Here is a 13,097-nt window from a genome sequence, read left to right on the forward strand (position 1 = left end):
GAAAGCAAAAATACTAAAAAATTATACAGACAATAAAATGTTATTTCTCTTATAAAATATGCACTTTATTCTTAATTCAATGTATACAATGCCACAAAATCAAATAAATCATAGATTATAGATCATAAAAGAATATCAGATAAAGATCAATAAAGATTTTTAAAATAGTTTCAGTTTAGAGAACATCTTACGACGCCTTCTTTTAAGAAGAATTAGTAGTATTCATTGACAATAAACAATTATGAAAATATTGTTTCGCTGAAGGATGATACTGGACTGAACTGTGGATATGTTCCAAGGTAGAATAGTCAAAATAATCTTAATTTAACGTCATTTTGACCAAAAAGTGACGTAAATTTGATCGATATCTTGTAAAAATAACGTCAGATTGATATTATTTTGACTATTTGTTCTACTTTGATCAACTACACGAATTATATGAGTACTATTATATGACTTTGCTAGCATCAATGAAATTATCTATTATATCCAACCTACTGATCAACATATCTGCTGTATGAGTAGCATACCATAGTTGAGAACAGTTAACGCCAAATAGTGGCGCAAACCTTCCTGACATTGTAAAATTATAATTGATTGTGGCGGCCCAACCAACCGGATCTAAACCATCACCTATGGTAAAACATAAGCCACGAGCGTTATTGGTTCTTTCCCTTCGTAAGCTGAATATTGCAGCTTTCGTTGCGGCAGTTTCGTCAAAAAAATAAGGACTATATAACGTACTCTCAGTCTCCAAGACCTCATGGTTAACGTCGATATCTTGATGCTCGTGGAGCCGATTATAAATAAAATTGTATCGCACAGATTTTCGCAGAATATTGTGATAAGGTATTATCTTGTACCACTGCTTGAAAGTCGACAATGTGACATTAACATCTTCCATCAGTCTCGGTACAAGTTCGGTACAAGTTAATCGGCCAGTCATGTTATCTTCCTCGGGGAAGTGGTACATTTTTTGTCTTTCGTCATCCGTAATTGTCACAGGGAAAAAATACCCAAGCAAATTCTTATTTGGAGTGGCATCCTGTGGAAGATGCTCGATAGGTAATGGATCATATATTAATTCCGTATCACGGTATGCCTCAATGTGTCGACGTGTTATATATGGGGATACGTAACATTCGTAGGCATTATACGAATCGGGAGTTACGCTCCCGAAGTTTCTCGGCGGTATCCTTGGTAGGTCACCAACGTCCGGAATAGATAATTGTGGCAGGCAACAATCCGGAAGATTAACGTAGACAATATCACCCAATGCCGTTGTATTAATCATCGAGAAATATTCCGCTATGGGTTGCGGTATGAGCATATCTTGATGAATTAATGACATGGCATCTTCCTCGTTATTATAGCGATTTTCTTTGCTGATAGAAGTTACTGTATTAAATAAGCAAGCGTTGAGACAAATAGTCATAGCATGAAAAAATTTACAAAATGGCATAATTTCCTAGACATCTTCGTATGTTCGTCCTTTCAAAAATACTGAGTAAAATTGTTCACAAAGCATAGGGAATGCCAAAATCCAGATTCCATGAGTATGAAGGCTGCAATGGAGTAAATTTCGTAGCTATACTTAGATTTTCATAGCGTGATTTGTTTATGTTCGTCGACGGGTCTGAAGCATCTTGATTGTTACAAATGCCATATTTTCTACATCTCTTTGCTCGCTTTTCCATTTTTATATGGAAAAAACATGTTTCGTCGGACACTGTTAATTGCCTCGACATGTTACTGGTGTCTGATTGATTTCCTAGTAACGATATTGTAAAAAACAAATTGTCTATCCAATGATCACACAATGACACCATAACAAATTCGTATAAAATCGTCAAGAGATTATTTGGGTTTCGATACCACTTTCTTCAATAAAAATCCTTAGAGTTATCTTTTGCCGAAGTTATATATTACTACTATCAGTAAACAGTTTCTTTTCGTAGGATATTAAAGAATCATGTAAACACTGGTGTTCTATCTTTTATAAAATAATCCGTTTACTTTTTACTCAACTCTTACGCTTATTATTCGATAGGAGAAAACATAAACTTTATATTACATAGAATCGACAATTTCTCGAATACACAGTGCTAACGGTTGCGTTAAAAAAAATACAAATATTGCTTTATAAACTTGTGAAAGAACAATGTGCATTGTAGATCTAAAGCCAGCGGCACACGGTGTTTGTCTTCGTACTAAATTGCTTGTTGAATCGAAATACTCTATTTTGTTTAGTGCATTTTCATCCATTTTCAGAAAAATTTTTAAAGTAATTTTCAGTTACTTTAAATGTACGCTCTAAAAAATAATTTTCGTTCAACAATTGCACAAATATTGTATACGCTAAACACAACCATTAAAGCCTTATATTTACAGTCAGATTATGTTGGCTCGGACATTCATACTTAAATATTTTCCTATATATTTTAAGAAGTTCCAACTTAGCCAAGTGAACTATATACTATGCTTAAATATGAGATCAAATAAGGAAAAATAAGTTCACAGGAACAAAAGCGTGTGTTCATTCTCTACTTTTCCATTCTTGTTATTTACAGCAGAAATCATAGAAAACTATCAACTTATCAAGTTTCAATAAACAGAGAAAGAGATAGTCTTTAAAAATATCTGCCTCTTTCTTTTTCGTGTCCAAGCATTAAGCACTGCAGATTACATGCCAATATGCACATAGTATAGAATTTGCTAACTCTCGGTGATATTTAAAATTCGTTTGGCTTATACTTGTAGATCTGGATTAACTCTAAAAGTAAACACCAACCAAATGTAAGAGCTCTAGAAGCGGATGTATTACTGAATGCTCACATATATATATATATATATTTAACACACAAAAGGCGCTTGTCACCTTTAGAAGCGATACAGTAGCCAATGAATTTCTAGCTTTTATGGAAAATGGCACATTGACTATCTACTATGTCGCTGCTTGTCGCTATGTCGCGTTCACGAAACAAATATATGGTGTCATCCGACACTTTGTATATGACTCCGGGTAAACGCTTGCTTCTTGAGAAGCAAAAATATCAAAAAATTGTGCGGACAATAAAATGTTCTTTCTTTTATAAAATATACACTTTATTCATAACTCATTATATACGATGCAACGAAATCAAATAAAAATTCACAGAACGGAAACTTTCTAAAATAGTTTCAGTTACTTTAAAGAACGTCTTTTTATGATGTTTTTTTCTCTTAAAAAGAATTAGTAATATTCACCAACACAATAAATAACAATTACGCAGATATGGTTTCGCTGGAGAATGATATTGGGCTGAACTATGGATATGTTAGCTACATGAATTGTGTGCTAGCCTGAAACAAACTATCTATTATATCCAACCTGCTGGTCAACATTTCCGCCGTATGAATAGCGTGCCGTAGTTGAGGATAATCAATACCAATTAGTGGCGCAAACATTCCTGTCATTGTAAAGTTATCATTGATCGTGGCAGCCCAACCATTCGGTTCTATATCACCATCTGCGGTATAACATATTCCACGAGCTTGGTCGGTCCTTTCCCGTCGGAAAGCGAACATTGCGGCTTTCGTTGCAGCTGTTTCGTCAAAAGAATAAGGACTACATAACATATCCATAACATCTGAGATTATAGTTTCAATATTTGGATCCTCGTTGTACCGATTGTAAATCAAATTGTATTGCACGGATTTTCGCTGAATATTGTGATAAGGTACCATCTTATAGTAAGAATGAAATGACTGCAATGTATTATTAACATCATCCATCAATCTTGGTACAAGTTGTAATCGGCCAGTCATGTCATCTTCCTCGGGGAAATGATAATTATTCACTTTTAGTCGTTCGTCGTCTGTAAGTCCTTCAAAGTGGAAATATCCAAGCAAATTCATATTTGGAATGGCATTTTGTGGATAATGCCCCGTAGGTAGTGGCTCGTATCTTATATTCCCATCACAGGATGCCTCAACCAACCGACGTGTTATATATGGAGATACGTAACATTCGTAGGCATTATGGGAATCGGGAGTTATGCTTCCAAAGCTTCCCGGCGACATCCTTGGAATGTCACCAATAGCCGGAATAGATAATTGTGGCAAGCAACAATCCGGAAGATTGACGTAGATAGTTTCACCCGATGGCGTAGTCATTGTATTAATCATCGAGAAATATTCCGCTATGGGTTGCGGTACTAACATATTATCCTGAATTAATAACATAGCATCTTCTTCGTCATTATAGCGATTTTCGTGATTGATGGAAGTTACTGTATTAAATAACCAAGCATTGAGACAAGTGGTCATAGCATGCATAAACGAACAGAATGGCATAATTTCCCAAACATTTTTGTATGATTTTTCTGTTAATGTATGGTAAATTTGATAACAAAGCAAAGGAAATATAGAAAAATCCAGATTGTACGAGTACGAGGGCTGAACGGGTATAGATTTCTTAATTGTAAATAGATTATCATATCGTGATTCGTTTATGTTTGTCGAGTGGCCTGAAGCATCTTGATTATTACAAATACCATATTTTCTACATCTTTTTGCTTGCTTTTCCAGTTTTATATGGAAATTACATATTTCGTCTGACGCTATTAATTGCTTCGACATCACTGGCGTCTAACTAATCTGCTAGCTGCGATACTGTGGAAAACAAATGATCTACTTAATAATCATCACACAAATTCGCATAAAATCGTCAACAAGTTACCTGAGTTTCGATACCAGTTTCTTCAGTGACAACCAGCTAAGTTATTTTTCAGAGAAGTTTTATAGAAAATATTATATATTATTATTATCTGTAAATACTTTCTTCTTGAATGATACAAAAGAATCGCGTAGACACCACGTGTTCTACCTTTTATAAAATAATTCGTTTTCTCTTGACTTAATGTCACTTGTGTTTATTATTCAATAGAAGAGAACATAAACTTTATATGACATAGAGTGGAGAATTACTCGAATATACACTGCTCACGTTTGCGTTCAACGAAAATACAGATGTCGATTTATGAACTTGTGAGAGAAGAATGTGCGTTGTAGATCTAAATGTATGCTCCAAGAAATAATTTTCGTTCAACAATTCCAAAAATATTGTATACGTTAAACGCAACCATTAAAGCCTTATATTTACAGTCAGATTATGTTGGCTTGGGCATTCATATTTAAATATTTTCCTATAAGTTTTAAGAAGAAGAACTTAACCAAGTGAACTATATATTATGCTGGAATATGAAATCAAACAAGGAAAAACGAGTCCACAGGGACAGAAGAGTGTGTTTATTCTCTACTTTTCTATTCTTATTATTTGCAGCAAAAATCATTGAAAACTATCAACTTATCAAGTTTCAGTAAACAGAGAGAGAGATAGTCTTTAAAAGTATCTGCCTCTCTTTTTTTCGTGTCCAAGCATTAAGTACTGCAGATCACATGCCAGTATAGTATAGAATTCGCTAACTCTCGGTGATCTTTTAGATTCGTTTGGTTTATACTTGTAGATTTGGGTTAACTCTAGAAGTAAACACCAACCAAATATAAGAGCTCACACATGCTCTAGGAACGGATATATTACTGAATGTATATCACATATATATTTATCACACAAAAGGCGCTTGCCACCATTAGAAGCGATGCAGTAGCCAATGAATTTCTAGTTCTTACGAAAAGTGGCACATTGACTGTCTGCTATTTCGCTGCTTGTTGCTATGTCACGTTCACGAAACAAATATATGATATTATCCGACACTTTGTATATGGCTCCGGGTAAACGTTTACTTCTTGAGAAGCGAAAATATCAAAAAATTGTGCGGGTAATAAAATGTTTTTTATATTATAGAATATGCACTTTATTCTTAACTCAATGCATATGATGCAACAAATTCAAATAAAAAATCACAGAACGGAAACTTTCTAAGATCCAGTTCTAAGTTCTAGTTACTTTGAAGAACGTCTTTTTATGACGTTTTTTTTTCTCTTACACAGAAATAGTAATATTCATCAACACAATAAATAACAATTACGCAGATATGGTGTCGCTGAAAGATGGTATTAGGCTGAACTATGAATAGCTATACGAATTGTCTTGTGCGCTGGCTTCGATCAAACTATCTATTACTTCCGACCTCCTGGTCAACATATCCGCTGTATGAATAGCGTGTCGTAGTTGAGGATAGTCAATACCAATTAGTGGCGCAAACATTCCTGTCATTGTAAAATTATAATTGATCGTGGCGGCCCAATCATTCGGATCTACATCATCATCTGTGGTATAACATATTCCACGAGCTTGGTCGGTCCTTTCCCGTCGGAAAGCGAACATTGCGGCTTTCGTTGCAGCTGTTTCGTCAAAAGAATAAGGACTACATAACATATCCTCAGTATCTGAGACTTCAATTTCAATATTTGGATCCTCGTTGTACCGATTGTAAATCAAATTGTATTGCACGGATTTTCGCTGAATATTGTGATAAGGTACCATCTTATAGTAAGAATGAAATGACTGCAATGTATTATTAACATCATCCATCAGTCTTGGTACAAGTTGTAATCGGCCAGTCATGTTATCTTCCTCGGGGAAATGGTAGTTATCCACTTTTAGTTGTTCGTCGTCTGTAAGTGCATCAAGGTTGAAAAATCCAAGCATATTCATATTTGGAATGGCATTTTGTGGATAATGCCCCGTAGGTAGTGGATCATATCCTATATCCCCATCACGGGATGCCTCAACTAACCGACGTGTTATATATGGAGATACGTAACATTCGTAGGCATTATGGGAATCGGGAGTTATACTTCCAAAGCTTCCCGGCGATATCCTTGGAATGTTACCAATAGCCGGAATAGATAATTGTGGCAGGCAACAATCCGGAAGATTAACGTAGACATTCTCACCCGATGGCGTAGTCGTTGTATTAATCATCGAGAAATATTCCGCTATTGGTTGCGGTATGAGCATATTGCCCTGAATTAATAACATGGCATTTTCCTCGTCATTATATCGGTTTTCTTGATTGATGGAAGTTACTGTGTTAAATAACCAAGCGTTGAGACAAGATGTCATAGCATGCATGAACGAACAGAATGGCATAACTTCCCAGACATTTTCATCTAATAGTCCTGTTTTCAATTTAGAGTAAACTTTTTCACAAAGCATAGGAAATATGGAAAAATCCAGATTATATGAATACGAGGACTGAACGGGTATAGATTTTTTAATGGTAAATAGATTTTCATACCGTGATTCGTTTATGGTTGTCGACAGCCCTGAAGTACCTTGTTTGTTACAAATGCCATATTTTCTACATCTCTTTGCTTGCCTTTCCACTTTTATATGGAAATTACATATTTCGTTGGACGTTATAAATTGCCTCGACATATCACTAGCGTTTGAGTGATCAGCTAGTTGCTATGGGAAACAAATTGTTTATATAGTGATTATCACACATAAATTCGTATAAAATCATCAAGAAATTATCTCGATTTCAATACCAGTTTTTTCAGTGACAACCGGCTGAGTTATCTTTCAGAGAAGTTTTATAGAAAATGTTATATATTATTACTATCTGTAAACACTTTCTTCTCGTGTGATACTACAGAATCGTATAGACATCGATGTTCTATCTTTTATAAAATAATTCGTTTACTCTTGACTCAATGTGTCTTGCGTCTGTTATTCAATAGGAGCGAACATAAACTTCATATAATATAGAGTGGACAATTTCTCGAATACACACAGTACTAACAGTTGTGTTCAACAAAAACACAAATATTGATTCATAAACTTGTGGAAGAAGAACGTGCGTTATAGATTTATGTTTCAAGAGATAATTTTCATTTAACAGTTGTTTTAAAACAGTTGTGTTATTTGTGTAACAAATATTGTGTATGCTAAACGCAACCTAAACTTTAAAGCTTTATATTTGCAGACAGATTATGTTAGCTCAACTATTTATACCTACATATTTTTCTATTATTAGTTTTGAGAAGAAGTGTCAACTTAGCTAAGTGAATTATATACTATACTAGAATGTTAAGACAAGACAAGAAAAAACGAGACCATAAAAACAAAATTGTGGGTTCATTCTCTATTCTTCTATTTTTGTTATTTGTAACAAGGATCATAGAAAACCATCAACCTATTAAATTTCAGAAAACGAGGTGGTCTTTAAATACATTTACCTCTTTCCTATTCGTGTCCAGACACTAAGCATTACAGATTACATACCAATACAGAATAGAGTTTATAAACTCTCAGTGTTCTCTTAAATTCGTTTGGTTTGTACTTGTAGATCTAGATTAACTTTAGAAGTATACACCAACCAAACGTAAGAACTCAAGACGTGCTCTGAAAGCGGTTGTACTGCTGAATGCTCATATATATATTCAGAACATAATACTCAAGGGCGTTCGCCATTCGACTAGAAACGATGCGGTAGCCAATGAATTTCTAGTTCTTACGGAAGATATTATATTGACTGTCTACCATGTCGCTACTTGTCGCGTGGCAATCGATTCCGCGTTCAATGTGTAGAAGCTAATAGATTGCGTATTTATTTCACGAAGAGATTTACCACGTATTTTCATAGGTTATACATAACTATAATTATACATAATAGTTCTACGGGGAATAACTCAGTGGGTTATAGGAGAAGCCAAAACTGGAACACGGGTAATTTATTGACAATTTTATATGACTTTAGTAAAATGATAACCGTTATATTGAGTTTATTGTTTTTACGCAGTGTCGTAGCGAAGATACCAACGAAAAGATAATAACAAGGCAAAATAATAACTAGGCTCTGACGGATTACTTATTCCGACCGAAGCAGCTTGCGTTACTTTTACAGAAAATTTGGGAAGCAGTTTGCAAACTATAAAAAGTCTTGTTTTTAGCACAGTCAGTATATATGTCAGGTCACCTATCATGATGAAATCACAGAACCAGAAAAAACAATATGTGACCAGTTCTAGACCGATCAACTACTTATACTCGTACAATCTAGACTTTAGCTCGTTTCCTCTACTTTGTAGAACTGTTTATGAATCAATAAGAAGTACACATGTAAAGATTAGCAAGCACATGCCATTCTGTTCATTCATGCATGCTATGACCACTTGCTTGAACGCTTGGTTGTTCGAAACGGTGACTGTTATTAACAATGAAGATCGCTATAGTAACGAGAAAAATGCCGCATCGCTAATTCCACAGGATATGCTCGTTCCGGAACCTATAGCGGAATATCTCGCGACAATTAACACAGTAATTACACCGTCAGGAGATACTGTCTATGTTAATGTTCCGGATTGCTGTCTGCCACAGATGACTATTCCTGCCGTTGGTGAGCTTCCAGAGATACCGCCAGGAAGTTTTGGAAGCATAACAGCCGATTCGCATAATGCTTACGAATGTTACGTATCTCCATATATAACACGTCGGTTTGTTGAGACGACCATCGAAAACGACGGCCAATTTATGCCATTACCTGTCGGGCATTTTCCACAAGATACCATTCCCAACATGAATCTACTTGGATATTCCAGGTACGAAAATATTCCATATGAGGCACTATCGAAATTGCGAAACTACAGGTTCCCTAATAAAGATAACATGACAGGCCGGTTACAACTTGTTCCTAATTTGATGTATGATGTTTTACACGAACTGTCTAATTCAGAATCCATCTCGATGGTGCACTATCACAAAATACAGCGAAAATCTGTGCATACTGGCTTAGTTTACGCTCGGGTCATGACGGCTAGAGATGGCAAACAGAATCAAAGCTACCTCAGTTCACAGCCATTTACGTTATATAGCCCTTATTCATTTGAAGAAACTACTATAGCTCAAGCCATATTGTTCGCTTTACGACGACAAAGAACTCAGCGTGCTCGCGGCTTATGTTACACTTATGTTGATGGATTACCTCCGAATGGTTGGGAGCTCACGATCAATCATAATTTTATGATGGCAGGTGCATATGCACCAGAAATTGGCATGATCCATCCACATCTGCGAGTCCCTCTTCAACAGGTGGACGTGAATGTAGGAGATAGGACGTTTATCATAGAAGACTGGTGTCATAGGTTTCTAATAAATTAAATTTTCTAATAAATAAAGTTTCTAATAAATTATCACTAGTTTGCACATCGAGCCGATGTACCGCCGTTAGGCGAAGTTTTATCTTCATATATGTTAATCTTTACCGATAAATACTGCCGACGCTTATGAGAAAGCTAAAAGCCTCTGGTAATTAGTGGTACTGATAGTAGTTTGAACTGTCTGAGGTACCTTCTACTCTGTGATATATTAAGTTTTCTTCAATTTTCTTTTATTTTATATATTTTATATATTTATTCCATATTCTGTTCTATTCTCTCTATTTTATATTTACTTTATTCTATATTACTCTTATTTATTATATATTTTATTCTTCTAATAGAATAAATTTATTATTCTATTCTATTTTGGAAATTTACATTAAGTTAAGCGAGAATAAAAATATCATTTTATAAAAGTTAATGTCCACTTATTTTTTTTACGTTTTCATTCAATGAAACTTAACATTTATCCAACAAATATTGAGTAACAGTAAAGGCCATCGCACATACAATGGCATAGCTGCATATGTATAGTATACGATTGTATGGATCAATGAGTATCGAGTATTAAGTCGCCACATTGATGCTCGATGCTTATTCGTTACTCATTGATCCATACGATTTTATGCAATTATATTATTTCATGTGCGATAGCCCTAACGCTGCCAAGTGAATGATTTTGCCGATGAATGATGTAGGGTAGTTAATTCGTTATATACAACCTTGAAACAGAGTTCGTTTAACTCGACAACTTCAAGTTGTCTCGATATTTTCTTTTTATAGTACTGTTTGACAAATAAGTGTACCAGTCATAATTTCCGTTTTGTAATAACAACCCAGGCAGCACAAATCACTAAAAGATGTCTTAAAAACATCCAAAAGACATTTAAAGAAAATAGGATGTTCTTTGAAAGTTTTTAATAGACTGACCGTCTGAGAAAATACTCTTTTTCACTCTTTCTTTTTAAAAAGCGGTCGATCAATCGTGAGTCGCTAAAGATAAGCACGCTATTTTATAACGGAGGTGATTTTTATTTCAACAAAAATAACAATTTACATTGAACTGTTTTGATAATAATATTATCGTGTATGCTACATCTGTAGTTTACTGTAGGCGTGGTAATGCTCTCGCTCGCTATATTAATTTTCAGTTACTTTGTTTTAATTAGTCGCAATTAACAGAGCGTGTGTTCGTGGATAATAATCGCTTCGTTACATAGTGTCTCGCATGACTCCTTCTACCGTCCTCATTTTTCTTCTTTTTTTATTTTTTTCTCCGTTATCAATCTCGACTGCCTCCAAATCTTTCTTCTTTTCCTTTTTCGCCTTTTTGTCGTCCCTTAATTCTCTTATGTTAGCTTGACGTTCCGCGATCGCGCGCCGTATGCGTATATTATCATTTATGATACAACAATCGTGGGTAGGAGAAAATGAGGGGAGGGAGCTGGTGTACCTCGGCGTTTATATCATTATGTACAGACTTATCTTTCGCGTAACGTATGGATCGAACGATAGACACACCGATCAAACTAGCCTCGATCTTCCGTCAACGAGTTATAAACGAATAAGTAGGTACATATACACGCGACGTGCTCTCTCTCTCTCTCTCTCTCTCTCTCTCTCTCTCTCGCTCTCGCTCTCTCTTTCACTCTCACGCCCTATCTTTCGACGCCGCCTAAAATTCTAGTTTCTAAACGATACTCACACGCGCACGGCAGGGAGCGATAATCAATGTTCGTTTCGTCGCCGCTTGTTAACTTTCCTCGAGAAAGAGGGATGTCGTCGCTCTCTTTTCTTTCTTCTTCTCTCTCTCTCTCTCCCTCCATCTCGAATTTTTCTACGTCTATTGTACACTGCAGCGTATTCAAGTTTGCTCACCTGTGAGCGATTTCCTCGAGGATGAAGAACGAGAGCGGACATGCTCGAGGAGCTCAAAGTGACAGACGGTGGTCCCGAATATCGCTTTACAACGACGACGACCCGAAAAAATTGATCGAGTTTTTGTTTCTTCGATCGGTGTCATTACACGGTTGCGGTTGCAGTTACAGTTGCGAAGAGTAACTCTAATTCGAACGATCCTGACTGTGTTTTAGGCTTTATTTTTAATTCGAATTCATCTTTAATCGATCGCGATATATAAAATTCGCACGACAGATGTATTATATTAAATAGTAATTTTGACGCGGCAGGAACAGTTGTTTATACCAACACAGACGGGTCTCCCACTAAATACCCGTGCAGAAGACGTCGGACCACTATTGCACAGAGCGTGATCACTGATTTTTCTCCTCCATGTCTGCTCTGTTCGCTTATGAGCGTGATTTACAAGAGGGTGATATATCAATTTATCGTCTAATTGGCACGAGGAAATCGCCCATGCAGGTGGTCGACCCCGTGCGGAGTACTCTGGACGCATTCTCAAGACACCTCTTTATGAATGTGCCGACGAGAAAAGTAAAAAAAAAAGAGGAATTTTTCATTCGCGTATGTATATCGCTACATATCGCACGTTATTTTATTTTTATATATACACGCCGATGTTCTCTGACAGAGAGAATTGGGAAGCGGGACTTCGATTCCGCCACCCTTTGAGTTCGCTACTCACACTCTATGTACACGCAGATTTGTCTGTTTCTCACGTGTATGCTTGTATCGTACACGTGTGTTTGTATGTGTGTGTATATGTGTATGTGTAGTCGTGTGGTGTTCAAGCTGCTCCTAAGGACGAGAATCGCGTGCGAGTACCTCGATCGCGCGAGTCAAGTCATCCTGAGATGAGCCGGTGCGACTCCAGTTCCAAGTTTCGCCAAGTTACAAGACGAAATCCACAACACTTCGGCTACGAGAACCTTCCTGCGCGCCAGAATTTCCAGTGTTGATAATCTATTAACTTCCTACAACAATAACTCTGTCATTACACGTCGTGACGCAGGCATTACGTATCTCATAATAGCTGCGCAACGACACTCAACAATAGTGATGTTATTGTC

The 13,097-nt window shown here is 36.2% G+C and overlaps 4 protein-coding genes across 12 annotated transcripts; 1 reads left to right on the top strand and 3 right to left on the bottom strand.

The window, feature by feature from the left end:
- Positions 1–102: 102 nt before the first annotated feature.
- LOC116852862 lies at positions 103–2,892 on the bottom strand. The gene is made up of 2 exons (XM_032833607.1): positions 2,390–2,892; positions 103–2,313 (listed from the first exon to the last, which is right to left on the bottom strand). The coding sequence occupies exon 2, from the start codon at positions 1,460–1,462 to the stop codon at positions 449–451; it is 1,014 nt and encodes a 337-aa protein (XP_032689498.1). The 5' UTR covers positions 1,463–2,313; positions 2,390–2,892; the 3' UTR covers positions 103–448.
- A 174-nt stretch (positions 2,893–3,066) lies between these two features.
- LOC116852861 lies at positions 3,067–4,872 on the bottom strand. Its single transcript, XM_032833606.1, has 2 exons — positions 4,721–4,872; positions 3,067–4,653 (listed from the first exon to the last, which is right to left on the bottom strand). Exon 2 carries the CDS (start codon positions 4,618–4,620, stop codon positions 3,322–3,324), a length of 1,299 nt encoding a protein of 432 aa, XP_032689497.1. The 5' UTR covers positions 4,621–4,653; positions 4,721–4,872; the 3' UTR covers positions 3,067–3,321.
- A 1,016-nt stretch (positions 4,873–5,888) lies between these two features.
- On the bottom strand, positions 5,889–8,339 carry LOC116852875. 5 transcript variants are annotated; one of them, XM_032833631.1, is made up of 3 exons: positions 7,498–7,978; positions 7,245–7,414; positions 5,889–7,146 (listed from the first exon to the last, which is right to left on the bottom strand). In XM_032833631.1, the coding sequence occupies exon 3, from the start codon at positions 7,094–7,096 to the stop codon at positions 6,068–6,070; it is 1,029 nt and encodes a 342-aa protein (XP_032689522.1). In that variant the 5' UTR covers positions 7,097–7,146; positions 7,245–7,414; positions 7,498–7,978; the 3' UTR covers positions 5,889–6,067. The 5 variants fall into 5 exon arrangements, with proteins under 5 accessions (XP_032689522.1, XP_032689523.1, XP_032689521.1 ...); XM_032833632.1 differs by having other exon boundaries at positions 5,889–7,032; positions 7,498–7,977; XM_032833630.1 differs by having other exon boundaries at positions 5,889–7,125; positions 7,498–7,977.
- A 145-nt stretch (positions 8,340–8,484) lies between these two features.
- On the top strand, positions 8,485–10,140 carry LOC116852874. Of its 5 annotated transcripts, none has more exons than XM_032833626.1 (3): positions 8,485–8,677; positions 8,751–9,549; positions 9,684–10,140. In XM_032833626.1, the coding sequence occupies exons 2-3, from the start codon at positions 8,933–8,935 to the stop codon at positions 9,766–9,768; spliced, it is 702 nt and encodes a 233-aa protein (XP_032689517.1). In that variant the 5' UTR covers positions 8,485–8,677; positions 8,751–8,932; the 3' UTR covers positions 9,769–10,140. The 5 variants fall into 5 exon arrangements, with proteins under 5 accessions (XP_032689517.1, XP_032689518.1, XP_032689515.1 ...); XM_032833627.1 differs by having other exon boundaries at positions 9,981–10,140; XM_032833624.1 differs by having other exon boundaries at positions 8,751–8,905; positions 9,329–10,140.
- The last annotated feature ends 2,957 nt before the right edge of the window (positions 10,141–13,097 follow it).

Source organism: Odontomachus brunneus, unplaced genomic scaffold (genome assembly GCF_010583005.1).
Source record: "Odontomachus brunneus isolate Ranch 3 - 2012 unplaced genomic scaffold, Obru_v1 Obru_scaffold_259, whole genome shotgun sequence".
Classification (NCBI taxonomy): Eukaryota; Metazoa; Arthropoda; class Insecta; order Hymenoptera; family Formicidae; genus Odontomachus; species Odontomachus brunneus.